The sequence below is a fragment of the Lonchura striata genome, chromosome 6, assembly GCF_050655825.1.
Source record: "Lonchura striata isolate lonStrDom1 chromosome 6, ASM5065582v1, whole genome shotgun sequence".
Lineage (NCBI taxonomy): Eukaryota > Metazoa > Chordata > Aves > Passeriformes > Estrildidae > Lonchura > Lonchura striata.
In genome coordinates, this window is record NC_140708.1 from 26,910,678 (window position 1) to 26,937,696 (window position 27,019).

The window sequence follows — 27,019 nt, forward strand, 5'->3', positions numbered from 1 at the left end:
CTGGGTCTGGTTGGCACTGGTTTGAGGGGGCAGAATGTGTGTAGCAGAGCCAGACTGGCACCTGATACATCTCCTTTGTCCTGACTTTCCAGGGGTTGCACAAACTACATTAACCTGGGCTCCTTCCTCATCAAGCCAGTGCAGAGGGTGATGCGGTACCCGCTGCTGCTGATGGAGCTGCTGAGTGCTACCCCTGAGGCTCACCCTGATAAGGCACCACTCACAGCTGCTGTCCTCGCAGTCAAAGAAATCAATGTCAACATCAACGAGTACAAGCGTCGGAAGGACCTGGGTGAGGAGCTGGGCAGTGCTGGGAACAGAGAGACAGGAGTGGGTGTGCTGAGGTCAGTGTCGGCCACTGGGCCTTAGCTGGCAACCATGGTCATGGAGGAGCTCTCACTGCTCAGGGGAGTTTGGCCCCATCACCTTTTTAACTGACCTTCAAGTAGCTGCTGGTTGTGAGCAGATCCCCCTCTGCTTCCTCACGTCCAGCCCACCTGGCTCTCCTCATGGATTACGAGGTGTGGTTCTCCCAGTCTTGGCCTTTGGGCACCAAAACTAGACACAGTACCCAAGTGTAGCCTCCCTGGGGCTGAACAGAGGGAGAAAATTACTCACTTTGATGCCTGTTGGCCACCCTCCCTGTTTTCCCTTGAAAGCCCCCAGTTTGTGCAAATCTTATGCTTTAGTCTTTCCTCATAGCCCCACTGAAGCTGAGGTGACAAAGGCTGCATGTAATGATTGCTTGTATTTGCTAAAGAAGCAATATAGACACTTTCTGTATGTCTGGGGACTATTGTACATCATCTCCTATGGCATCTTATGCTGGCACTGTGCATAATCCTGTGGAAGAGCTTGAATGGTTTGTCTACAAACTGTAGCGCATCTCAAGAACCTAACGGTGACACAGTGCTGGATTGGATGGGAGGTTATCATACAATATCTTACAAGGGCATGCAGTGATAGGGCTGGATAATTGTTTTAAACTGAGAGGATTTAGATTAGACATAAGGAAAAAGTCTTTACAGATAGAATGGTAAGGCGCTGGATCACGCTGCCTGCAGAAATTGCAGATGCCCCACCCTAGGCAGTGTTCAAGACCAGGCTGGATGGGGCTTTGAACAGCTTGGTCTAGTAGATGTCCCTGCCCATGGCAGAGGGCTTAGAACTAGATGATTTTTAGGTCACTTCAACCCAAGCCATTCTGTAATTATATGTGGAGTTATTTGGACTACAGAGGCTTGGGGAAGAGGAGAATTAACAAGGTGATTGTTGATGAGGCAGTGTAAGACATGCGTGTTTGTGCTTACAAGGGTTTTGATTTCTATATCAATCTCTTTAGTGCTAAAGTACAGAAAAGGGGATGAGGATAGCCTCATGGAGAAGATCTCCAAGCTCAACTTCCACTCTATCATCAAGAAATCCAACCGTGTGAGCAGCCACCTCAAGCATCTCACAGGCTTTGCACCCCAGGTACTGTGCATTGGGTGCACTTACACCCTGCAGTGCTTCTCCACAAGTATCTGCTGTCCTTCCACGCCCCTTCCCCCAATCCACCTCTGATCCAGGCCAGCGAGGCAGAGTGAGCTTAGGGTCTGAACCACCCATCTCTGCTGTCCAGCCTGTGGGCAGGAGGGCCCCACATCTTGTAGTCTGGGAGGTGCCGAGTCCTGCATCGCCTCCCTTGAAACACTTTCTCTCACAGCTAAAGGATGAAGCCTTTGAAGAGACAGAGAAAAACTTCCGGATGCAGGAGCGTCTGATCAAGTCCTTCATCCGGGACCTTTCCCTCTACCTGCAGCATGTCCGGGTGAGCCAGTCTGGGTATGATGCCAGGCCTGTGGGGCTCACCATGCACTGCCCCTCCTGTCTGCATGGTGTGTACCTGCCTCCGGCCACAGCTCCTGCCCCAGCTCTGTTGGGCCTGGGTGGTCTGGGCTGCCCTGGGAGCCCCTTCTGGGCAGCAAGAATGGCTCAGCTCTGTCTCCCTGGTGCAGGAGTCAGCGTGTATGAAGGCACTGGCAGCAGGGAGCATGTGGGATCTGTGCACAGAGAAGGGAAGTGGAGATTTGGACCAGTTCCAGAAAGTGAATCGTCTCATCAGCGACCAGCTCTTCTCCAGCTTTGTGAGTGAGGCTTGTGCCCCTTTGAGGCCCATCTGGGGGTCTGCTGCAGATGGGCAGGCCCTGGGAGGCTGCAGGGAGGGTAACCTGGGAGAGCTGTGAGCATTCCTGTTTAGCTCTGCCCTCCTGACAGCTTTGGTGCTTGGCAGCTTATGACTGTGCCTGTTAGATATTCATTTTTTCAGCCCTACCTGAAATGCTACAGCTCTTCATGCAAGTGGCTCAGGTACTTTGCATAGAGCTACCCATGCTGGCACAATTATGTAAGATTATAGGATAATTGCTGTTAGAAGGGACCTCTGGAGTTCCACTGGCTGCCACCAGGAGACAGTCACTGTATTGTCCTGGGGAGGTTGGGTGCTGGAAAGCGAGCTGTTGGCATTCACCTTGTGAGAGAGAGCACCTTGTCTCACCTTCTCTCTGCACCTCTGCCCACCAGAAAGAGCGGACGGAGCGGCTGGTGATGTCTCCCCTGGGCCAGCTGCTGAGCATGTTTGCAGGGCCTCACAAACTGGTGCAGAAACGCTTCGACAAACTACTTGACTTCCACAACTGCACCGAGCGAGCGGAGAAGCTGAAGGACAAGCGAACGCTGGAGGAGCTGCAGTCAGCCCGCAACAACTATGAGGCCCTCAATGCCCAGCTGCTGGATGAGCTGCCCAAGTTCCTGCGCTTCGCCAAAGAGCTCTTTGCCAGCTGTGTGCGGGGGTATGCCGAGGCACACTGCGACTTCGTGCGCCTGGCCCTGGAGGAGCTCAGACCCCTGCTCTCGGTGGGTTCCCACAGTGCAGTCAGTGCCCTGGGCTCAGAGCAGCACTAATCTGTGCAGGGTTTGTCCCTGAGCCTCACTGGGACCTGTCACATCCTGGGGGAAGCTGCTACTGCAGTTTCAGGCCACAGGTGACTTGTGGAGGGCTCCTGTGGGATGGTGTTGGGGCAGGGATTGCAGGGTTATGTTGCAGTTGTGTGTAGAAGGCTCTTGGAGCAGTGGCAGGAGAGCATTCACCTGGGAGAATCTTAAGTCACAAGTTTGAGGACCATTTAGAGCCGAGTCCAGACAGGACTGCAAACCTGGGCTTGATGCAAGTCACAGGCAGTACTCAGAGCCCTGCCATGGTCTGTGCTATAGCTCTTGGCCACTTCTCCCAGGACTTGTCACCTAACCGGATCCCAACTTTGCTCTGGTTCCAGTTGCTGAAGGTGTCTGGCAGGGAAGGGAACCTCATTGCCATCTTCCAGGATGAGCACAGTCGAGTCCTCCAGCAGCTCCAGGCCTTCACCTTCTTCCCAGAGTCCCAAGCAGCTCCCAAGAAGACTTTTGAAAGGAAAAGCATGGAACGGCAGTCTGCCCGACGGCAGCCCCTCGTTGGCTTGGTGAGTTCCCACTGCCCGGTGCCAGGGCTTGCAGAGCGCAGGACAGCCACTCACACCTGCCTTGTTCCTCTGCAGCCAGCCTACTTCCTGCAGTCGGATGACATCCGAGCTGCCCTCCTGGCCCGCTATCCCCCAGAGAGTCTCTTCCAGGCAGACCGCAATTTCAATGCTGCCCAGGACCTGGATGTCTCCCTGTTGGAAGGAGACATTGTGGGCGTCATCAAGAAGAAGGACCCCATGGGCAGCCAGAATCGCTGGCTCATAGACAATGGGGGTAGGTGGCTGTTCCCTGCCCTTGGTGCTTGCTCTCCTCTGGTGTCCCTGTGCCTGTCTGAGCTCACTTCCTCTCCCTCTCTGCAGTGACCAAAGGCTTTGTGTACAGCTCCTTTCTGAAGCCCTACAACCCCCGCCGCAGCCAGTCGGACGTCTCTGTGGGCAGCCACTCTTCCAACGAGTCTGAGCACAGCAGCTCCTCTCCCCAAAGCAACGCCACCCTGACCTTCAGCCCCAGTGGGGCGGCCGTCACCTTCACTCAGAAACCCCTGCAGGACTCTGTTTCCCCGGTGGATGTGTACCAGTCCCCACAGCCCCCACTGGAGGTGGACTCCCCCTCTGTGCCCCAGCTTGGCTCTGGTGACAGGACGGCCCCACTGGCTGGTACCGTGACATCTCAGCGCTGCTACAGCCGCCCCGAGCTGGGCTGCAGCCCCAGCTCTCGCAACGGGCACCCCACCAAAGCACGTCTCAGGCCCACGCCCTCGGTGGAGGACAGAGACTCAGGGCTGGAGAACAGCGAGTCAGAGGGCAACCAGGTGAGTCTTCAGCCACCCTCATGGGGCTGGGAGTGCCAAGGGCTAACTGTCTTGCTGGGGACTGAATCATCTTCCTCCCTTGGCAGTGACTAGGAATGTGTAGGAGGTGGGGTATGAGACCTTTTCTTCCAACAACAGAGAACCAGGCTTCAGATGAGGGTGGGCAGAGGCCAGGATGGGGCCATGGCTCTCACTGGGGTGAAGGACAAAAGCTCATACATCCTATGCAGTGTGAGATTAAGGCTGTGTGGTGTGACCATCTAACTGATGCTCTCCCCTTGTCTGGCAGGTCTACTACGCTCTCTACACCTTCAAAGGCCGGAACACCAATGAGCTGAGCGTGTCAGCTAACCAGAGACTCAGGATCCTGCAGTTTGAGGACATCACAGGCAATCAGGAGTGGTGGCTGGCCGAGGCCCACGGGAAGCAGGGCTATGTGCCCTCAAGTTACATCAGGAAGACAGAGTACACGTGAGGCAGCAGACAGAGCCTGCAGCCCATGCCTTGTTCCTGCTGGGACTGCTAGGGTCTGGGGGAGGCTGGCCAGCCCTGCAGCCCCCACTGCTCACCCTTAAGGCTATGCCTCTCACAGCTCCTGGGCCCCAAACACTGGCTGCCATCGCCCCTTTAGGGGAGAAAGAAGGGTGGGCTGGCCAGGTAGGCAGGAGCAGGCAGCTTGTGTGAGGGCAGGGGTGAGTTCACCTCTAAGGTGTGTTTGAGCCTCCTGTGTCCAGCCAGGAGCAGGGGAGCACAGCTTTGGGCTGTCACTTGCCCAGAAGGGTAGGGCTTGACTCAGACTGAGGAGCTGCTGTAGATTTAAATTGTGGAAGGCTAATGCTGAGTTTCTGGAGATTGTCTTTAGTCGAGTAGTATTAAAAGCACCCCAGACTCTGTGAATATGCTCCCTGTGCAGCAGGAGCCTGGTCTTGCCTGCCTCTGCAGGACTTGGGGTGGGACATTCACACACTGCCTAGGGAAGCAGCTCTGAGGTTTGCTGGGAGTAGTTGAGCTCCAGGCCTGGTATGGGTATGGCCTCTGAAACCCTGAAAAAAGCCCCGAGCAGGTGCCTTCTCCCTGTGCTTGATCTGCCAGGGGCTTGGCCTTTCCAAGGTCTGCTACCAGCAACCATCAGGTTCTCATCTTTCAGGTGAGCCAGAAGCCCAGAACACCATACCCTTGTCAGAGCAGTATTGGCTGTGCCCAGGACCCATCTTTGCACCTGGTTGCTCTGGGCTGGGGCAGGGGAGAAGCCAAAGCACAAGCTGTCCTCCAACCTGTTTTTTGGGGTCTGACCAGAATTGCCTCACCCATGCTTTCCTGCACGGCATTGGGGAGGGTGCTGACACTCTGGAGTGGCAGGACCATCATCCCTGGGAGGGCTGTGGTGCCTTTTTCTGGGTTGGTGTGTGATATGGCTGCTGCCGTGTCCTGAAGGGGAGAGGTTCCCTTCATGGGGCAGTGTTTGTATCCCCTGTACTGCTGCTCTGCAAATAAAGATTTGCCCTTGGGTATAGAAGGTGCCTTTGCAAGTATTGGGAGACCTGGGAGGAGTGGCTGGCAGGTGCTGCAGCCTTCATGCAGAGCCTACAGGGCCAGGAACAACATTTCCATTTTGATGGTCCAGCATTCTTGTGCCTTGGTGTTTGTGCCAGCTGAAACTCAGGCCTGAGGAAACACAGGAACCTTCTTTAAGATGAAGTGGTTGAACTGCACTCTTCCCCTAGCTGTGTGTTACGTGACTCTGAGGCTCCAGGGCAGTAGGGGCTGGTGGGGTGAATGATTGCCCTACTCTAAGTGGGCACCTGCTCCCTGCATGAGGAGATCTGGCCCAAGAACAAAGAGTCAAGGGTTTGTTAACAAGAATCATCATACTTTGTGTGTGCATGGCTGTACACAGATATGTGCCTGCTGTTCTCCAGCTTGTTGCTGCCACCATCAGGTTTGCAGTCTGGAACCACAGCCCAAAATCTGCTCCACAAGTGGTTGTGATAACCTCAGGGAGAGGGAGCAGTAGCCATAGGGAAGGCAGGCAGGCAGCCCTAGTTTTGCTACAGAGCAGTGTTCTTGCAGGAGTAGAGGTGCGGCCCCAAATTTAGACTGCCCAGCTCTGTGTAACCTCTGTTGGCAGCTCTCCCCACCCAAGCACTCACCAGGTTTAAAGCTAAACCAAGGCTTACTTATATGCCTTGACATCAGCTTTGTTGGTGGAAGACTACAAACTGTTACAAAAAGTAAATAAATTATAACATTCTTTCTTTGATTAAACTGTAAATTTCATTCCATAATGCTAAAACATCTCTAAGGTATATTCACCTTGCATGGTGAAGTACAAAAATTAAGATCACCCCCACTGGAGGTCATGATCTCCCTGCCTGGCAGCTAGCTTTTCCCTGCTGTCCTGGAATAAATGATGCAGCTCCACAGCCTTGTGTGCACAGCAGGCAGGATGTGGTAGTAAGGCTAACAGCTCGCTCAAGTCCAGATGCTCTGTCTCTGGGCAGCAAGAGAAGCCATGCTCTTGGCTGCAGAGAGGCCAATTGCCGGGCAGCCTGGCTGTGGGAGACAGCAGCGCCCGCTGGGTGAGTGGCAGCAGGAGGAGCTGTCCTACACGCCTGCCCCTGCAGCACTCCGCCTTACAGGGCGGTGCTTTCTGCAGCGGTGATGCCGGCGTCCTTTGCCATCGCGGAGAAGATTCCTTGCTTCATGAGCAGCTGCTCGGGGCTGTCGAATTCCACAATCTGCCCAGCATGCAGCACCATCACCCTGGCAGAAGGGAATGAGGCCTCAGCTCCCAGGATCTGACAGCCCACCAACCCTCACTCCTAAGCCACTTTGTGTTCTCCTCTCAGCAGTGGTGAGGGCACAGCCCTCCTCCCTGTGCTATGGGTCACATACATAAGGTGTCAACAGCAAATGTTTCTAGGGTGTGTTGCTGTAAAGAAGGATCCCAAAAAATGTTTCTCCAACAAAGGCAGCACTTCTGCATGGGCATTCCTACTATCCTTCTGTTCTCTTCACTGCATATTACTGCCCCAGGCTCTGCATCCACCCCTGCCCCTCTGGCCGCATTCTTGCTTCCACTGCTGTCCACCTCTCACCCCATGCCAGGAGTTCAGACCCCCATTCCATTTGCCCTGCAGTACTGTCCCATGGTACCTGTTGCTGTCCATGATTGTGTGGAGGCGATGGGCAATAGTGAGGACAGTGCAGTCAGCAAACGCACTCCGGATTGTTGTCTGGATTAAATGATCAGTTTCCAGATCTACGGCTGCTGTTGCTTCATCCAGGATGAGGATCTTGGCTTTGCGGAGAAGGGCCCGGGCCAGGCATACCAGCTGCCTCTGCCCAACACTGGGATGAAATGAAGAGCATGAGTTACTAGACCGACACTACTGGACCTTCTGCAAGCCTGCTGCCTCTCGCTGCTCTGACCCCAGCATTGTCCCTGGCCTTTCCCCGCTGACCATCTGCACCCTGAGCACCTCATCCCTCAGCATATAATGCTCTGGGCCACCACAGAAGGGTTGGCTCACGCTAGCTCCCTAAAAGCCCTGACTCCTCAGCCATTTTCTTCTGTCTTCACTTCCCAGAAGCTTCTGTGCATCATCCCTCCAGCCACTTTGCTGGAGGCTGCAATTCCAGGGATCTAGATAAGGGAGGGGAGCTGAGCCTGCATCTGCTCCTCTGCTCACCTCAAGTTCTCCCCTGCCTCGCTCACAAGGTGCAGCAGCCTCTCGGGAAGGCCTTGCACAAATGTCTTCAGGTGAGCCAGCTCCAAGGCCTTCCAGACCTCCTCATCTGAGTACTGATCAAAGGGGTCCAGGTTCATCCGCAAGGTTCCAGTGAAGAGCACAGGGTCCTGCCAGGGACAGCACCGTGTTCAGCCCCCCCACAGCCATGCAGCAGGGGAAATGGCTCCTGGCCTCCGAGTGCGGCCACATTCTGCTCACACCATTGCCTGCAGCTGGCAAGGGATGTGGTGACAGCCTGCTCACAGGCCTTTGGCACGTCCACAGCACCCAGGGACACACTGAGGCCATGCAGTGCCTGCAGGGGCCATGCAGCAGAGGGATGTGGAAAGGTGGGGATCAGCTCACCTGGGGGATGATGGTGAGGCTCTTGCGCAGGTCGTGGAGGCCAATTGTTGCTATGTCTACGTCATCGATGATGATCTTCCCTCCAGCCGCCTCCAGCACCCGGAACAGGCAGTTGGTGAGGGAGGATTTTCCAGCCCCAGTCCGGCCCACAACCCCAACCTGTGGAAGCGGCTTTTTAGACCAGACGACAGGGCTATAGAAAACAGGGCAGATGCTCTCCATCTTGGTCTGGTGGGCCTTCCTGCCCTGACCATCACCCAGACTGTCTGCTTTGTTTCCTTTTCTGCAGCTCAAGTCCCCAGGAGCCACATCCCATCACCTTCCCACCCCAGCACACGGACTGAAGCCAAGTAGAAGAACAACTTTAACAGAATCTCTGTAAAGAGCATAGTGAGGGCAGAGGCACCTTCTCAGTGCTCCCAATGTTACAGGTGATCCCCTGAAGAACCAGGTCCAGTTCAGGTCGGTAGCGAACTTTGTAGTCAACAAACTGGATCTCGCCTCTGCTGGGCCAGCCATGTGGTGGACGCTTTTTTGTCACCCATGGAGCCTGGGGGAGGACACAGGAGCATTAGTGGAGTTCACTCAGCAATGCTGACTAGCACCAAGCTGTGCAGCAGGTGTTTGCCCAGAGCCTGGATTCCTCACCTCGTTCTTCACTGTCATGTACTCATGAACCCGCTCCACAGCCACGATGTTGGTCTCCAGCTCCGAAGATGTCCGCACCAGCCAGTTCAATGTCTGGGTCACCTGCACAGCAGAATCAGAGGGTGCAGAGCTCAGTGGCACCCAGGAACAACCACCTCCCACCTCAGCCCAGGGAATCATCCTGAGCACAAGCATACCTGGCCTGGCCCCTAATGCTTCACTGCTGAGACACAGCCCACCTCCCCACAACCCTTCAAAAACTTTGCTGCAGTATCTCTGATCCACAGCAGGGCCATATTCCTCCCCACGGCAGCAAGTATCCCACTCACACTGGGATGAGTATGTGCTTCCCTCGTTCTATAACCACTCCCCAGGTGATGGGACACCCCAGATAATTCCATTTCCATGGATCAGAACTGGTGGCAGAGCAGCATCCTGCCACCAGCCCAGAGATCCCAGAGACAGCCCTGTCCCAGTATGAGAAAATGCTTCCAGTGACTCACATTGAGAGCAGAGGAGACAGAAAGACCCACGATGCCGCCCTCCAAAGTGCCCTTAGCAATCACTGCCAGAAGTGCAGAGAAGAAGACCACCAGGCTCCCAACGAACTCCAGGCGGATGGCCAGCCACCTGCACCAGGAGAGGACAGCTGAAGGGCAGTGAGAGAGGCAGGAAGGCATCTGCCTGTGCCCAGCACACAGCCCACCAGTTATAGCACAAACATCCCTCACACCTAGCCACGAGCCCAGTGCTGTGCACGTGGCACACATTGGTGCATGTACACAGCAGGTCATTTGTGGCCAATTCTGCAAGCAGGTTCATTTATGTCAGTCCATGTCTCACACATAACCTCCTGTGCCAGTAATGCCATGTATCAGAAGAGCCCCAGACATTTAACCCTCACACACCGAAATAATTTAGCAGTAAGATTCAAAACCAGAAAGTGCCCACATTGCCTCCTGCTGGGCCTGGAGGATCACCTGTTGGCAGAACTCACCAAAAGCATCTCAGCCCTTGACTGCACAGCTCACCCTGCCCATCCTCTGGACGCTTTGTAGGGGAGCATACTTTGGCTTTCAAAATCACCCTAAAGTGTCCCATTGCCACAGATGGTGCCCCTATCCTAAACTGCCCCAGTACCTATGCAGACCCTCAATGCTGAAATCAAGAGGGAGAAATGCAGGATCCAGGGACTTCCCTCAGGACCCAGCAGCCCTGGGCAGAAATGCTGCAAGCTATGCTGTGGTATAAGTGGTAAAACTCACCTATTTGATACTATCCAGGAATAAACACTTTTCTGATTTATGTCCATGGTGATCTCATTTTGCTTCAGGAACCGTTCTTGGTGTCCATATGCCCGGATCACAGAAAGGCCTGACACAGTCTCACCAAAGTGGGAGTAGATGGGAGACCTGGTGACAGAGTCCAGACGCCGTAGCTGGCGTGACGTGGAGACGTAGAAGCGCTGAAACAAGTGACACAGACTGGTTACCAACACAAAGCCCAGCAGCCACCAAGAGACTGCTCTCAGCAGGGCAAAAGCTTCACTCGGGGCCCAGTTACGCACCAGCACAAAATAGTAGAAGATGCTCAAGGGAATGATAACAACAGTGAAGAATGGAGTGGCCAGGCAGATCACAATCAGTGTGCTAATGATGGCCATAAAACAGGAGATCCAGCTGCGGAAGGACATGGGAATGGTCTCATCTACTGTGAAGATGTCCTGGAGCATATAAGAAAGTATAGAGAAGCAGTCAGTGGCCCCAGAGAGAAGGAGAAGCCCAAAGGCCTCATACATACAGGGTTCCTACACACTCCTGTGGTAACACAGTGCCAGACACTTGTAAAAATATCAGATCATCCTGAATTGGTGTTATGGTGAACAGCATTGAAGGTAATGAGACATGGAGTGCTGAAGTTCACTGACCAATCACAAAAGGGTAAAGAGGACACACAGGTGTAAAACATGTAAGATGAAGGGTATAAAAGGTTGGGCTAAAGAACAAGACCATCAGGTGCTTGCAGCCTTCTGAAGTGACATGATGTTACACTGTATGGGCAGACACCTGAAGCCTTCTGATATGGTATTACTCTGTTTGAGTGAATGCTTAAAGCTTTCTGAAATTGTATGGTGATGCTTTGTGTATTGTGGCCATCTCAACTGCGACGTATGCTGTGACAGAAACTTCCTATAATTATTCCCACTACACAGACCAGCTTTAAGAATTGCATTTTCATCAGGCCCTAGGATGCAGGACCAGTAATTGATGCAAAAAGAGGGACAGGGCAAACTCCAGTTCCATGCAGGTGCACCCATGTCTCCAGCTGGTCCTCATCCATCTCCTAGCTGGGCATCACATACTCCCTTAACTCAGAGTAAACCCAGGCCCATAGGCTTAATTTTAAGAAGAAATTTAATTTCAAAAAATCAAGAGATGGTACCAAAGGAAGAAGTGGAGAAGCATCACACTTGAGGTTACCTGTTTGTATTCTCCCTCCTTTCTCATTTTCTCTTTGTTCTTGACCTTCACTTAGATAGAAAAGATTGTAGATTTTACTAGAAGTCTATAACCAGAAGGACTTCTCATTGTGGGACATGAGCCCTAGGCTCTTACCTCTCTTAGTCATCTACTATGAACCCTCTTCTGTTTCTCCACATCCTTCTTACCCAGGTGACTCCCAACAGGACACAGTATCCAGGTGTAAGCTCCTCAGCACTGAGCAGAGGAGGTAACAACTTCCTGTGATTGCCACACTGTCTTTCTAATAGAGCCCAGGATGTGGTTTGGCTCACGGTCAGCCTTGCATCCATGTTCTCCTGGTCCCTTCCTGGCCCTTTCCTGGGCTCAGCTGTGCAGTGCTCAACAGAGCAGGGTTATGCCACTACCCAAAGCTCTGCAGACGTGGTGGATCAAACACCTTCTGCGTGTTGGGGCTGTTCTCGTACCTTGGCAAACCTATTGACGATGCGGCCGATGGGGGTGGTGTCGAAGAAGCTCATGGGCGCGCGCAGGATGTTGCTGAGCAGCTGCTGGTGCATGACACGGGAGGCTCGCACGGTGCCCTGGGCAGACAGCATGGTTGCAAAGAGCAGGAAGAGAGCTGCAAGGAGAGCACGGGGCTGTCACCAGCTCATGGGTGACACTGGCCCGAGGAACCCTTGGCTTGATGGACACACCAAGCAGCCCCAAGCCAGCAGCTCTGCAGCGAGACACTGGGATAATCCTGCATCCCACCTTCTTGGGAGGCCCCAGCAACTGCGCCCCAGCACAGGGGAGGAACACAAACCCTATTGGAAAGCCTTGGGCCCTAGCACTATGTCTAATCTGATTAAGGAAATTTATCTCAAACAGAGGGGGCAACACAGACATGGGACAATTTATGCTGCTTTCAGACTGGCGTGTGTCCACAATTCAGCCAGGAGCTGGAAGGAAGGCAGCAGCAGGCAAATTAACAAAATGCTGTGTCCCCTGCTCCTTAGCACACTGCTGGCTGCAGGCCTTGCAAGTCATATCCCTCCTGGACCACACAAATGAGGTGAGTGGGAACTGCTCTCCTCCCACACTCACCTTGTGACACCCCCAGTGCCCCAAAGACACCGATCCGCAGGTCCCGCTGCTGTGTGGGATAGGTCTGGTTCTGATAGCGCACCGAATCGTCAGTCCAGTCGCTGAGCCACAGGTTGCTCCCCACGTAGGCAGCGTATTGTCCAACGTAGCCCATGACAATCCAGAAGGTAAAGCACAAGCCAACAGCACGCAGGTACCGCAGGTACATGGAGAACTTCACCTGTGGACCAATTGAGCCCATCAGCCTGTGGGCAGTGACACCCAACACAGCTTTGGGACTCCACCTTGCAGCCCACAGTGCTCCCCTCCACCACCCCACCCACCAGTCCCAGGCAGCTCTGTCTCCTTCGTGTCTCTTGGCTGCGGAAGCCCACACCAGCTTCTCTGAGCCACAGTCAAGGTCTGGCAGCACTTAGCCAGGGCAGCACAGTGCTTCATCCCTCCACCCCTCCATCCTCCTCACCCTGCCGGTTTCCACAGCTTCTTTCTCGATCAGTTGCTGTCCTTTCAGCTTCTTTGGTGGCTCCTCCTGGAAACTGGTGCTCTTTTTACTAAGGCTGCAGGGAGGTGATGAGTACCATTAGTCACAGGCTGTTGGATTGGTCCTAATCTCCTGGGGGTCCATCCCCATGCTGCACTGGTGGTGGTGGATTCCTCTGGAAAATAATCTCCTAACTGGGGCAGCTTTGAGTGAGCCTTGTGGAAGCACTATGCATGTACAGCCATAAAATTAAAGTCTCATTCCCAAAAGCAGAACTAGCCATCAGCTCAAGTTTCAGGGAAGATTGCAGAGTAAGGCCGTGGCACACTAGTGTGAGTAAAGGCAAAATCAGATGTTCCTGACTCAGAGCAGCTCGTGGTAGGAGCAGGCAGGGAGGCTCCCAGCTGGAACTCCCTGGGAAGCCCCCCCCTCCCCCCAGATCCCTGTCTCTGAGGGAGCAGTGCATGTGGCAGAGGAAAGAGCTGGGAGCTCAGGTCATGGCCCACCTGCGACTCAATTTGCTCCGACGGATGCTGGCCTCTCGCTTCAGGGTCATAGTCACCACATCTTCAGTGTGCTCCTCCGTGCAAGGATCAACAGCTTCATCAGCCTCCTCTTCATCTCCAGCTAAAGCAACAGCTACAAGCACAGGGATGAGGGAAGGTAGGGTCAGGCACTGAGGAAGGAGCAGATCCCATACACCACACCTCTGCTGCACTCAGCTCTGTGCTGTACCCTAGGCCTAGGTTGTGTCCTACCACCACGTATTACACTCTCTCCAACCTTGCTGCAAGACCAGCACAGCAGGAGGAGGAAGAAATACATTGTGCTGGAGGGAGAACTGATAGGGGACATAGAGCTAAAGGCCTGCACGGAGGCAATCCCTCCTGCTGACTTATCCCAGCACCACTGGCCAGACTTAAAGCAGAGATTTGTGCTAGTTTAGTAGTGCAAGATCTGGTAGGTCATATCACTCCAGCTCAGAAGCATCTCCTTGAGCAGGTGGAGGTGGGCCCTGTGAAGACATACTGGGAATAGCCAGGCTGCAGCTGGACAACTGCGCTGAGCTCTGACAGGGTAAACACTCACCTGACCTGACACCACTCCTCCTCATAGCACTGCAGGACATGATAAAGATGAAATATAATCCAGTGGAATGTTTAGAACAAACCAAAGGATCTTTCTGACCCCAGCATCACAAAAACATGGAGCCTGTCGCCACATAAGATTTTGGGACCCATAATAAATAAACTAAAAAGGGAGTAAAAAAGTTAAACATATCCAGTGCTGAATGTTCAACATAATGCCTGAATGGAAATCTTACTCAGGAAGTTATTGTGCTGCTGATTGCCAGAAGCTGAGAAGGATTCACAGCAGCCACCACTGGATAGGGCTGGGCTGGATAGGGCCAGGTCAGGCTGACACATCAGGCCTTCATATCCCCAGGATATATGCACAGGCACTCTAACTGCCACAGCCCCACTGTGTTCCCAGTACCTGCAGTATTTTCCTCTGAAACATCCTCCTCCTGATTTCCATACAAGTTCAGGAACTGGGAAAAGGCCCCCTTGTTTGCAAGCAGGGTGCTGTAGGAGCCATGCTCAGACACTGCTCCTGCTGCCAGCACCACAATGTTATCGACCTGGGGCAGGAAACTGATACTGTGCGTCACCAAGATCCGTGTCTGCAACAAAGGGGTTGCAGGGTAGTGATCATCAGAGCACCCCTCATCCCCAGCCATGGGCCTGCAGGCTCTCCATCTCCCACTTGGGGACTTGTCTGCTTAGCAATGCCTGGCTATGAGGACACAGGGTACCCCTCTGGGGACTCTTGAGGCCTCTCCTGCGTGCTGCAGCCCCATGTGAAAGCTGCAGGATTCCTCCCTGTCCCAGGAGAGCATCCTTCCTTGGATGGTTAACACCATGCCAGTGCCACTCCTGCCTGGCTGGGTGGTGGGTGGAGGGTATGGGTGCTCACCTTCTTTTGCAGCAGCCCTTTTGGCCCCAGCACGTGCTCAAAGAGGTACTTGCCCACGTGGGCGTCCACGGCAGACAGCGGATCATCCAGGATGTAGATGTCTGCGTTGCTGTACACCGCCCGGGCCAGGCTGACCCGCTGCTTCTGGCCCCCGCTCAGGTTGATTCCCTGGAGGGAAGGGAAGGACCTCCCTGGACATGGGGCTGGCACAGGCAACAGCTCTGACCTCTGCTGCAGGTGCTATGGGAAACCCATAGTGCCCAGGGCTGATACCTTCTCTCCAATCTCTGTCTGGTCACCTGCAGGCAGCAATTCCAGGTCTGGAAGGAGAGCGCAGGCCTTGAGGACCTGCTGATACCTGGCTTCATCCAGTTCTGACCCAAAAATGATGTTGTCTTTCAGTGTGGCATTCTGGATCCAGGCCTGCTGGGGGACATAGGCCAGGGAGCCCTGGAAGGAGAGACAAGAACAGCTACCTGTCAGAGATCAGCCTGAGCACTGACACCTCCTGCAGCCTCCTGGTCCCTGAGCCACCACCCTGGGACAGTCCTGCTCTACTTCCCCGCTGAGCTCCCAGGCAGCCCCAAAGCCCTGTGCACCAGCTGGCTCCTCTCACCTGGATGTTGATGTGTCCCTTGATATTCTCCATCTCGCCGAGCATGGCTGACACCAACGAAGATTTGCCTGAGCCCACAGCCCCCACCACAGCCACCAGGCTCCCAGGCATGATGTCCAGGGTGACACTGCAAAGACATGAGGGCTGAGGAAGCAGCACTGCTTCCTCATCAGTCACCCATCAGTTCCTGTGTGGACAGGGCAGTGTCTCTGGGACACTCATGCCTGTGTAGCTGTGTAGCACTGTGGAGGTGATTGCCCTCCCCAGCTAATAACATAGAAAGCCTCCCCTTCCCCAGCCCTCTGCCCTGATGTGGAGCAGAGCACTCACTCTCTTATGGCAGCATTGCCGTCCTGCTCCCAGGCAAAGGTGGCCTCTGAGAAACGCACAGCACTGCCTGCCAGAGACACATGTCCCTCAGAGAGGGGAAAGCCCAGGGCTGGGCCAGCCTGAGGCCCACAGGGAGTAATCTGGAGGTTCACCTGCCTGCAATGGGGTTGTGGTGGATAGCTGAGGTATCCAGGTCTTCTCCACTCAGGTAGCGCTCCAGCCTTGCAGTCGACACATTGGCCTGCCATGGTAGAAAGAGGATGAGGATGGCACGGGGGCACAGCTGGGCAGGCTGGCAGGAGCCCCATAAACAGAGCATCACATCACAGTCTCCACCCAACCTCTGGGCCCCAAACCTGTGTTATGCATGTGAGTCCTGTCCTGCCCCACTGCCAGCAGAGTCCTGTGCACTGACCCCTGGGGATCCATCACACACCTGAGCCCCAGCTGCTGGTTTGGACAGAGGATGTCCCTACACCCCCTGCCCTGTGTGAGGCCTGACCTGCACCAGGAAGGAGATGACCATGGGCAGCGTGGCCATGGGGAAGCGCAGCACATTGAAAAGGGAGATGGCAGTAAAGGCCTTCTGTGCATCCAAGATGTTGTTCTCATCCACAAGCACGTAGACAGCAAAGCTTGCCAAGGAGACCTAGGACAGATGTAAGGGAAAGCCACCATCAGTGTGTTTGTGTGCAGCCCAGACCTCACACTGCCCCAGGGACCTGTTCCCTTCCTGCTTCTGTTCTCCTTTGGGATGCATTTCACCTCCCCCATGGGACCCCTTTCCACCACAGCTCTCCTGCCAGCAATCAGAGCCATAAACTATATCCGCCAGCCAGCCCCTTCCTGCTGCAGAAACACTCCAGCTGAGGTTCCAAAAATTTCCCATCCCCTTGGACACAGCCCAGCCCCAGCTCAGAGGAAGGTAGCCCCCTCCCCAGGGCTGTTGTCACTCACCAGGAAAGGAGCACATGTGAACACAAAGACAGAGACTGACTGCAGGTAACTGAAGTTCACCAAATTCTTGAGCTCATGTGCCCGGATCTCATTCACTCGCTTCTCAAAGGAGGGCTCCCAGGCAAAAAGCTTCAGGATCTGCAGGATGAGCAGGGTGAGCAGATGCTGGTCTCACAGGAATGCCCACCTCCACACTCAGCTCACCGGTGGCCAGCACCTCCATCACGTGTCTTGCTCAGAAGTCTTTTTGGCCACTGCATCTCCTCCTCTCCTGTCCTGCTTACAGCACTTCCCCACTGCACTTCCATTCCCTCAGTCTCAGCTTACAGGTCATTGCCAGCTCCTCTGCCACCATGCCACTACCACAGCCATCCAGAAAACCCTCTCTTGGCTCCCAAGTCTTAATCCAACTATCCAGAGCTCCTCCCCAGCCAAGTTTTCAAAAGATGAGGCAGCCAAGAGAATTGCTGAGGGCCAGACACAGGGCCCCCAAGCTAAACTAACACTGGTGCTGTAGGGTTATAGAGGTGTGCTGCCTCCAGGTACAGTGCACCAAGAAGAGGGGTGCAGCAGCTGCCTGGAGAGTCTCCACTGCCCACCTTGATTCCATTGAGGATTTCAGTCATTATTTTCATGCGCTCGTCCTTGTTCTTCATGTTCCTCTCCTACAAACAAAAGAGCCTGTCATCACCTGATACAGACAGCAGCTCACCCTTGGAAATGCATCTGGGCTGCCACAGGGAAGGGAAGGATGGGCTCCACAGCCCAGAGAAGTCATCCCACAAAGCTGAGCCTTCGCTCCCTGTGTCTCTGGACAAGTTGGGCAAAAACACCACCCTGCTGTCAGGTAGAAGCTAAAGCTTTATCTTACGGTTGGCAATATCTCATATTTAGCCCTCAAGGCTGTGCCCAGTCTGGTTCAAGTTCAGCTGTGATGGTAGAACAGATCTCACCTATCTCCTGCCCAGGGCAGCTGATCACCTCTGGCTCGGGCTAGAGGCACCCCCAGCCCAAGTGAGATCAACTTCCTAGGCTGGGAAAGATCCAGAGCATAAAAGCAAAGGGTAGGGAGTATGGAAGATGAGGGAGAGGAGCAACAGTGGGGTTGGATGTGGGAGACCAGGAAGGATATTGCACCCATCACTGACCTGAATGGTTTTGGCCTTGGCAACCAGGAACGCATTTATGGGGAGGAGCAGCACCAAGGTTGCAATGCCAGCCAAGACAGAGGGGCCCAGCTCTCCCCAGAGGAAGACAATGGACAGGATAATTTGCAGGGGGGATGACCACAGCTGGTGAATGAAGTTGGCCAAGTCCATGAACCTCTGGGCATCAGCTGACATTAGATTCACAGTCTCTCCCACCGTGGACTCCTTGCGGGTGGCTCCGGACATGGTGAGCGACTGGGAAGAGAAAGCACAGCCAGCACAAGCCAGTCAGGAGCAGCCCTGCTGCCAGCAGCATGGCTCGGAGCAGGGAATTAGCAGACCAGGCTGAAACCACTTCTGGGTTTGCTCCTGGTGCCTCTGTACTGGGCACCAGTGCTCTCCTCACTGCCTGCACACCTGGAGCCACTGGGTGCTGGGTGCAATGAAAAGCACCCCTGGGCAGGAAGCCTAGTGGTACCTGCCCTAGGTGTTGCACTGCTCTGAAGAGAAACCTCCTCAGCCCCTGGTAGCTGTCAAACACATGGCTGCAGCACCCAGATCCCAAGCAGAACTAGGGCTCACAGTGCCCTCAGTACTGGGTGGGTGTCCCCCAAGCTCTCCCTGTGCCTTCTGAGGAGCAAAGTGCACACACCTCAGGTTGATGGGGCAGGTGGATGATTTTCTCCACAGCCCAGCTTGGAGAAAGCCAACAGGGATGATGACAGGACCATACAGACCTTCTTGTAGATGGCAGCGATGAGACTGGCTCGCACATTTATGCCAAGCTGGAAGCACAAGCTGAAGTGCTGCTGCAGGCAGAGGGACTGGATCACTGCTGCCAGGAAGAGCAGGATGGCATACAAATAGCCTTGCCAGGCAAAGGAATCCTCATCTGACACAAAGGCAATCAGCAGCCTGGCAGGGAAACAAGCTCATGAGACACACACCCTACTGAGACAGACCCAAGCAGGATGCTCCAAGTGAATGCAGGGGGAGCCTCCTCACAAGAGCAGCAAGCAAAACCCTGCCCAGAGCTGGCTCGATGGCCAGCAAGCTGGGAACCCTGTTCTGCCACAGACACGGCAGAGGGTCACTAATGGAAGATCATCCACACCACAGAGACGTGCTGCTCTGCAAAACAGAGGCCCTGCTGGGCTGAGCTGCACTGACTCTTGGAGTGCCCCAAAGAAAAGCCAGGACTGTCTCCACAGAGGGAGCAGAGCTGCATAACAGGATGCAAGGGAGCTGGCAGCCAGCTCAGATCAGTGCTTTGTTAAACTGTACTCCAACACATTCTCCCATTTTTGGTGAGGGCACAAAAGGTCCCCAGGGTCTGTGGCTGGCAGAGACACACATGGAGATGGTGAGGCTGGATACAGTGCACACACTGGGAAGTGGTGGGGCTCGGTGCACAGTCAGGACAGAGACAGAGAGAAAGGACTCACTTCAGCAGCTGGGGGCTGACAAACACAAGGGCATCATGCACCACCTTGAATGCCACTGCTAACAGGAGATTCTGCTGGAAGGTCTTGACCAGGGTTTTCATCAACCAGCCCTTGGGGTAATCCTTGGGAGGGCCTGAGTCCTCATTGTCTCCCTTCTTCTTCTTCTTCTTCTTTGGCTGCCTCTCCTCCTAGAGGAAAGCCCACACAGAAGTGAGGGAGCTGGTTGTGCAGGCATCCAGCATCTGGAAGGATGCTTCAGGGCAGTTCCTCACTCATCCCAGATCAGGTATCCTGAACAAAGCCTTAGCTTCAGCTCCTGTCACATTCCCTTTCACTGATCTCTGCTTATGTCATACACACCCAGGACTACCACCTTCTCTTTTGTAAAGACAATTGTTAAAACCCAAACCAGCCCAAACCTCTCGGGCAAAAAATAAGGCAAAAATCGTGAAGAACCTGAGGCCAGGGGTGGTCACGGAATGATGCTCCCTCTGAACTCATTGCTGGAAAATACCCGAGCTGGATAGACATAAGGGAACTGCTTGTACTGGCAGATTTGCGGTGGTTCCTGTATTTATGTAAGGCAGAAATATGGAGACTTTCTTGGTCTCTCAAAATATGGGGATCTGCCAAGGACATGAAAGGAAGACCCATGACCCAGACCATGGTCCTGCAGGATCAAAGAAGGGAAAACCCAGAAGATGGCTGCAGGGAGGTGAGGTGACCCTACTCCCTGAGGCTGCACCTGGATGTCTCAGCCTCATACAAGGCCAAGAGTAGGAATGGATTTACCAGCACCAGGATGTCTTGGCTCTGGGCCTTGCTCATGCTGCTCCCATGGTCGGGGTCACCTTCCTGGCGTCTCTTCTTGCGTTTCCATTTCTCCAGTTCTGCTCTGGCCTTCTGCATCGCAGTCTTCATGTTCTTCTCAAAAGCAGTGTAAAGAGCCTTTGTCTTGTCTTCATCTTTCAATTCCCAGACATCCTCTATCTCCAAAGGCTTGCGATAGCCCTTGAAAACCATGCTGTGGGACAGAGAAATCCAAAGATACTTGTTGGAAACTCCTTGCTGCAAATGCAGAGCCTTCACACCATCCTGGCCCTGGGCTCAGGCTGCACCCAATGTGGTGCCTGTCCCAGCCTGTGCTGCAGTTCCCCTGAGGCACCCCTGCATTTTGCCAGCCCAACCTCCCTCAGAGCCCTGCTCACCTGCTGTACCACTGAAAGGTGACGGAGCTCAGGAAGGAGGCTGTCACCTCTGGGTTCTGTGGTACAAAGCAAAGGGGGTACTGAGACATTGTTTATGCTGGGGGATGGTTTTGACAAAAGCTGTTTTAGCACTCCCAGCCATTAAGGAGCCTCATAAGTTTCAAACCATGCCAGCTCCAGCACCAGAAACCTCAGCTCAGAGCCAGCAGCAGCCCCCCCGGACACACATGCAGATGCCCCATGCTGCAGGCTCCAGCTCTTGCTGAGCCCTGTGCTGAATCTTCAGATCTTCCTAAGGAGCCTGGAGCCTGCACAGAGCCTGCCCTGCCCCACACAATGCTCAGGATGTGGTGCCCCAAACCCAGTCCCACGTAGTTCTCACACCTTCTTCCCGATTTCCTTTGTTTCTGGGGCAATATCTGAGAAGCCTGAGACAAGGAAGAGCAGTAGCTGGAGCCCGTAGGAGATGAAGAAAAGGATAAACCGTGGCAGGTCAGAGATTGGTTCCTGCAGAAATGGAAAGCCCAGGGTTATTGCTGGGGATTGTGTCAAGGCCCCTGGTACTCAGAGACAAGATCCATCCCCTAGCTGAGCCCAATAGAGCAGTGTAAAACTCACTCTGAGTCATGGATCAGCTTCCCTTTGCCACCTCTCCCTGCTTCTCCCTGACCTCCTCCCATACGTATTTAGTCCCCAAGAAACAGGATGAATCCTAACAGCAGTTCCTTCTCAGGTCTTTTCTGGTTCCCTAAGGTCCCCAGGGCAGCTAGAACCCCAGGGATACCACAGATACACCCAGTGATACTCTTCTCTCTGGTCAAGAGAAGAGTATGAAGAAGCTTTCTTTGAGAACAGAGGAAGACCCTGGGGGAGTGCAGAGCTTCCTGTCAAACCCAACCTGCAGGGCTTTCCGGACGAGCGACTGGAAAGGCAGAATCCCACAGAGAAGGGTCAGTATCCAGAAGCAGAAGAGCACCCCCGAGTCTCTGCGCAAGCAGAAGCGCCGTGCATCCTGCACCAGCAGCACCATCATCTGGGGGAAGGAAAATCGGTCAGAGAGGCAGGCCTAGGTCTGGCTCTAAAAGTGCCCTTTGGAGCATGTGTCCTGGGATGCCAGCACACATGATCTGCTGGGATTCACTGCCTTAAATACCCTGAACACACCACCAACCCTTCATGAGCTTCAGAATTAATTATATAGGACAAAGGTTTATTTCAGGAGGACGTAAGATCAAGCTTGAATGTACTGTGACATTACAGCAGGGCACTACTACTCTTTCTAGCTGTTTTCACTCCAAATTCTCAGACATGTCAAGCCGTAAGGGGTCACACCCTGTCTCCAGCACCTTGCCTGCAGACCTGAAACTGAACCCAGATCACATTCCAGCAGTGCAGCCTCTCTGGGGACTCCGCTTGCCTTATCATTTCACATGGACTCTGCATGTGAAATTAAATGACATCGCAAAATAATAAGGAAAGCAAATGAAGGTCTTGTTTTGCTTATAACAAATTTAACAAATGCTCCTGAGCATTTGTTAGAATTTTAAAAGACTGTTAGAATACTCCATGTCTCACACAAGATGTCTGTAACACCCATGCACATATTCCACCAAGCTAATAGCCACTAGATCCTCTTTAGCCAGCTTTCTCCTCTGCCTAGGCACCCCATGGTACTTCCTGGCTCTCTGCCCAAAACTGAGCAGCAATGTAAAGGAAGCTGTGAGACATCAGAGCAGCAAGCCATGGTCTGGTGCTCACATTGCAAAATCAGTCCTGTGAAAAGCATACTTTTCCAAGTAAGGTTCTATCAGAGAGCTCAGCTACACTTGCAGGCATAGAATCATCCCAGTTTTAAGGAAAACAGCAGTGAGCACTGTACAGCCAGGTATCTGCCCTCAACATATCACCCTCGTGCACCACCCGCACGAGTTTGGGACTAGGCCTATCCAATTTCCAGGCTAGCCTTGCCCCTCTGACCTCTGTGCTAGGAAAGCCTCGTTGTGCTCGGTGCTGCAGTCTCACCCTGTCCCTGGTGACACACAGCACGCTCCTGGCTGAGCCTTACCCAGGTGGCGATGTACAGGCTGGGGTTTGTGTACTGCACAGCTGGCACAGCACCCTGCTCGGCGTCTACGAATGCCAGGGCCAGCTCCGCCACTGCCGTCAGCACCAGCAGAGCAGCCAGCACCTGTGGGGAGAGAGGGCCAGCCCATTGGGGACACTGGGAACCAAGAGAGACAACAGAGTTCAGCATAAAATACACCCTCTTCAAGCCAGACGTGGCCTGGGACAGCTTTCAACCCTGTGAATGTGCCACAGCTCCACAGGAGCACTGCCATTATTTTCAGTTTGGGAGACAGCAGGCCAGAAGATGAGAGGCCCCAATACACACTCTGCCCTCCCTCCCAGTGCATCCCTCCCTGTTATGCTCTCTGTCCCAGATATGCCTCCTGCTCGACTCCCCTTTACATTTCTGTCCCGGATAGTTCCCTATTCCATTGCTCCTTCCCTCCCGCATTTCTCATCTCTCCTTCCCACACCTGCCTGTTGCACAGAGTCTTTCCACTCATACTACCAACACCTCAGGCTGCTCCAGCCTGTCATCTGTGCCCCTTCAGCTCCACTCTACCTGTTTGATGATGTAGAGTTTGGTCACAGAGGATTTCTTGGCTCTGGATTTGCACATGGGCAGGAGCTGCCATGGGGCCAAAATCCAGAAGAAGCCAAGGGGGATCCAGACCAGCACAGTCTGCTGGAAGCACACAGGCAGGTCGGCATCCGGACGAGCGAGGTAGGAATCATTCTGGGGCAGCAAGGACAGAACACCAAGTCACTTGTGATGGCTTGACTGACTTGGCACACAGGACAGAAGCAAACACTCCTATAGGTTCTGCCCACCCAGCTCCACCACATTGCATCCACCCTTCAACACCCACCCTCCTGGCTGGGCATTTCAGCACTCAGCCAAGGTCCAAGCGATACTCCCATCCCCATCTCTCTGCCTGAATGTGAAATGACCAGCCCTTGGTGGAGCCAAGCCAGCAGAAGCAGCTGAAGCCAAATAATTCTCCAAAAGTCCATACAGGCTGTCCTGCGTTCCCAGGAAGGCTAAAACAGGACAGAGCTCAGTCAGAGAGGTGTCACTGGCTCACTGGTGAGCACTGTGCAGGCAGTGCACAGCACTCCTGGATAAACCCCAGAACCTCTGCCGACCACTGGCACTTGAGTCTCACTGGCAGGACAGGCTGTGAGCCCTGGAATCCGCTGCTCTCCCCACACAGGGGGTCCCACACTGAGAACAGGCAGTGGGGATGATGCAGTCACTCACCCAGAAGACGGAGCCGCAGAACTTCTCCAGGGCTGCTGACATCGCTCAGGGGAGAAGAAACGGCAGCACCTTCCTCTCGCTCTGCCCAACTGAGACACCTGGGCAGACGCTTGGGACAAAAGTCCCCCCACACCCTCAAGCGGTCTTGGGACAAAAAGCTCTGATGACCCACAGTTATTTATTAACTGTGTGCTATTGCACAACCCTACAAACCAAAGCAGTGATCAAAAGGGCTTGGGAAGCTGCACAGGCTCAGAAGGGAGGAGAGGAAGACCCAAGAAAGAGACCAAAGGAGAGATACAGGGAAGTCACAGTCACTGCAGGACACCACAGCCATTGCTCAGAAACCATAGCCTTGATCAGTGCACACCGACAGACACAAACTCGTCTGGACCTGCTAAAGACATTACTTGGATGCAACAGACCTCTCCGGTGAGAAGCCTGCTGAATTCCAACAAAACGTCCAGCAAAGGCTGGTCCCACAGTGGCTGGTGCTGCCTGGCAAGGGGGACTGTGACACCAGCAGTGCCCCAGGCTTGGGAATCTGCAGTGTCTGGCACCTGAACTGACCACATGCTGCACTGGTCTGAGTCCTCAGGATCCAGATTCCTTTTGCTGATTTCCAGCCTGCAGATCCCGAAGATTTTCCAAATTCATTCTTTTGCTTCTTTCTTTTTCACATTTCCATGTTGTATGTGTGTTACAGCAGTTGGCTGACCATAAAATCATAAAAGAGACTTTGGATCTTTATTCTAAGGTAACCCCAACATGTGAGACAGAAAGAGGATGATTCCCAAGGAGACTGATTGCCACTGAACCCTTGTTGCTTAGAAAGGCCTAGGTGTGACAGGGACATGTGGTGACAGTGCTACTAAGGCTGGAACTGAATTTGCTTTAACAGGTGTGCTCTTGAGGAACAGTAGGGTGACTGCAACAATTGTGTTGTCTCTTGTAACGGAGTTAGAAGATAACTCAGAAGTCAAGGGTGACACAATGAGTAATTCCTCAGGAATCATCAAAACCAAAGAAAGGCTCAATGTCCAACTCAGTGGTTAATTATTAGCAATTTGTCTGATTAAGTCCATATGGTTTTGTAAATAAAACTATCCCTAGTGCTACGTCCTCTGGGCCAGAACCAATACCCTGCTCATGAGAGCTGTAAACAGATGCAATGAGTAAGAAGTGAATGGAGCACTCACTCAGCCCTTCTCTATCTGGACTGCTGATGCGATTCTTCTTTCTGACAGTGGCATAGGTGTCCTCTGGCCTTGCTCAAAACCACTTGGAGCACTGCTCCTAAGGGGGCCACTTGTTTATGACACCTTCCTACATAATGCCCCATCCCATTGCTTGTCTCAGTTTTTAGTACAGGTCACAGCTCATCCTCACCCCTGGCTCTGGTCTCTCACTCAAACTTGAAGCGTTGCCCTCAGCACGGGATTCCACTCTTCGATGTTCAAAGCAATCATAACCCACCTTGTCTACCCTCACAGCTGGAGCATGCTGCTCCTAAAAACCACAAAGCTTTACTGTCCTTCAGCTCCTTCCATAACTCTTCCTCCCAGAATAATATACTAATATACCCAGAAAACATTCACTGGGACCACAGCAGGTCAAAGTAATCTATGTAGCACCTCTCTGGCCAGCAATGCCAGTTTCCCCGTGCTCCCCTGTCTTTATCCATCTGTTGTACAGCATGTTGCAGCTTTTCAAAACTAGGCACTGATTCAAGCCTGTCTCACACAGAGTCTGACCCAGAAGTCTCTGCCAGGCAATCAACCAAATTCCTCCAGCCTTCACTGCTCATATATTCTCTGAAGAGTTTCTCTGCCTTGTCATGTTCTTACCCCATGTTCGAAAACCTGAGGCAGCGGGGTCAGCAGAATATTCTCACCTTATCATGATTATGATACTGGTAGCCCCATGATAATTGAGCTACCAGTACCATAATCATGACCATGAACTTTTATGAACTCTCTATATTGACCATAATCATGAATTTAATCATTCTTTCCAAGTTTGGATTCTTCCTACAGCCTGCACATCTGTCAGTGCTGAAGCAGGCTCTGACACCAGCACTATGCAGTCACTCCCTTCCCAGCTCCTCTGTTAAGAACTTAAGTTCCCAAGGTGTTTTGGGAGACACCAACACCTCTGATGGATCCATGTGAAAAAGTGGATGTACCCTTTAAACTAAAAATACATCGTCTTGATGATAAGTTTTCAATAACATAACTCTATTTAATGTGACAAAGGTGCTGCCACCTTGTCAAGTATCACATTTTTTCCATACATCCTCACAAGCTGTAAGCTATTGCCAAGATGGGAAGTGAAATCTGTACCCTGCATTTGCCTCCTGAGATCCAACATCTTGTCTGTCAGAGGGATTCTCTTCAGCTTTGTGATCTTTTACAGAAGAGCAGGCAGCAAGGATGAAGGTGCTTTACTTCTAGGTCTCTACTCTTCTAATGCTCCCTCTGTCACCATTTAAATCTTTCACTGGGTATTTTACAGACTAACTGTATCTGAGGCTGACTAGGCAGCAATGACCCAAGAGTCTGGAAAACAAGCAGTTTATGCTTTATGGTGGGAAAAGGACCTGGAAACTCCTTTAGAAAAAGCAGACTGTCCTCCCAAGAAATCTCATATACCATCTCCACCTCAAGCACTGAGGACACAGAGCCCAGGATGGTTCACAGCTTCCTCATCTAATCAGTCAGGTGCTTCTCACTACTTACAGCTGCTGCAGTGCTAATCCCCACCTATGCTACTGGCTGACCACAGCAGGCCTTGTTTCCCAGCTGTGGCTATGGTGTTTCCCACCCTGGCATCTTGGATGTGATTGTATTCTCTGGCACAGCAGGGTCCTAATTCAGGCTATGCAACAGGGGTCATGGTCTTACCTG

General features: G+C 53.2%; 2 protein-coding genes across 13 annotated transcripts in view; one reads left to right on the forward strand and one right to left on the reverse strand.

Moving 5' to 3' along the window:
* Positions 1-6,594, forward strand: part of DNMBP (dynamin binding protein) — a 35,436-nt gene extending 28,842 nt beyond the window's left edge. For all 7 annotated transcript variants that reach the window (XM_085582607.1, XM_085582603.1, XM_085582608.1 and 4 more), the window contains 9 exons: positions 93-292; positions 1,343-1,473; positions 1,706-1,810; positions 1,998-2,126; positions 2,563-2,895; positions 3,315-3,497; positions 3,573-3,771; positions 3,858-4,309; positions 4,599-6,594. In XM_085582607.1, the coding sequence (XP_085438733.1) occupies positions 93-292; positions 1,343-1,473; positions 1,706-1,810; positions 1,998-2,126; positions 2,563-2,895; positions 3,315-3,497; positions 3,573-3,771; positions 3,858-4,309; positions 4,599-4,784 (1,918 nt within the window). In that variant the 3' untranslated portion in view covers positions 4,785-6,594. The remainder of the gene's footprint in view (positions 1-92; positions 293-1,342; positions 1,474-1,705; positions 1,811-1,997; positions 2,127-2,562; positions 2,896-3,314; positions 3,498-3,572; positions 3,772-3,857; positions 4,310-4,598) is intronic.
* ABCC2 (ATP binding cassette subfamily C member 2) lies at positions 6,595-26,899 on the reverse strand. Of its 6 annotated transcripts, XM_021536444.4 has the most exons (33): positions 26,078-26,899; positions 24,114-26,025; positions 23,415-23,588; positions 22,851-22,973; positions 21,684-21,818; positions 21,170-21,292; positions 20,786-20,841; positions 20,370-20,601; positions 19,578-19,765; positions 18,870-19,047; positions 18,133-18,387; positions 17,584-17,649; positions 16,985-17,122; positions 16,530-16,676; positions 16,180-16,268; positions 16,028-16,090; positions 15,698-15,824; positions 15,355-15,531; positions 15,082-15,249; positions 14,602-14,788; positions 13,611-13,743; positions 13,087-13,180; positions 12,624-12,843; positions 12,002-12,156; positions 10,622-10,777; positions 10,320-10,519; positions 9,558-9,684; positions 9,055-9,156; positions 8,813-8,956; positions 8,407-8,565; positions 8,002-8,168; positions 7,466-7,660; positions 6,595-7,072 (listed from the first exon to the last, which is right to left on the reverse strand). In XM_021536444.4, exons 2-33 carry the CDS (start codon positions 24,153-24,155, stop codon positions 6,943-6,945), a joined length of 4,650 nt encoding a protein of 1,549 aa, XP_021392119.3. In that variant the 5' UTR covers positions 24,156-26,025; positions 26,078-26,899; the 3' UTR covers positions 6,595-6,942. The 6 variants fall into 6 exon arrangements, with proteins under 6 accessions (XP_021392119.3, XP_085438725.1, XP_085438726.1 ...); XM_085582599.1 differs by having other exon boundaries at positions 10,320-10,777; XM_085582600.1 differs by having other exon boundaries at positions 6,930-7,660.
* Between the last annotated feature and the right edge of the window lie 120 nt (positions 26,900-27,019).

Coding starts and splice junctions, on each gene's coding strand:
- ABCC2 (XM_085582598.1), bottom strand. CDS start 24,155: ATGTCAGCAGCCCTGGAGAAGTTCTGCGGCTCCGTCTTCTGG. Junction 16,269..16,529: donor TCATCTCCTTCCTGGTGCAG/GTCAGGCCTCAC, acceptor CTACCATGGCAG/GCCAATGTGTCGACTGCAAG. Junction 7,661..8,001: donor GAGGCAGGGGAGAACTTGAG/GTGAGCAGAGGA, acceptor ATTTCATCCCAG/TGTTGGGCAGAGGCAGCTGG.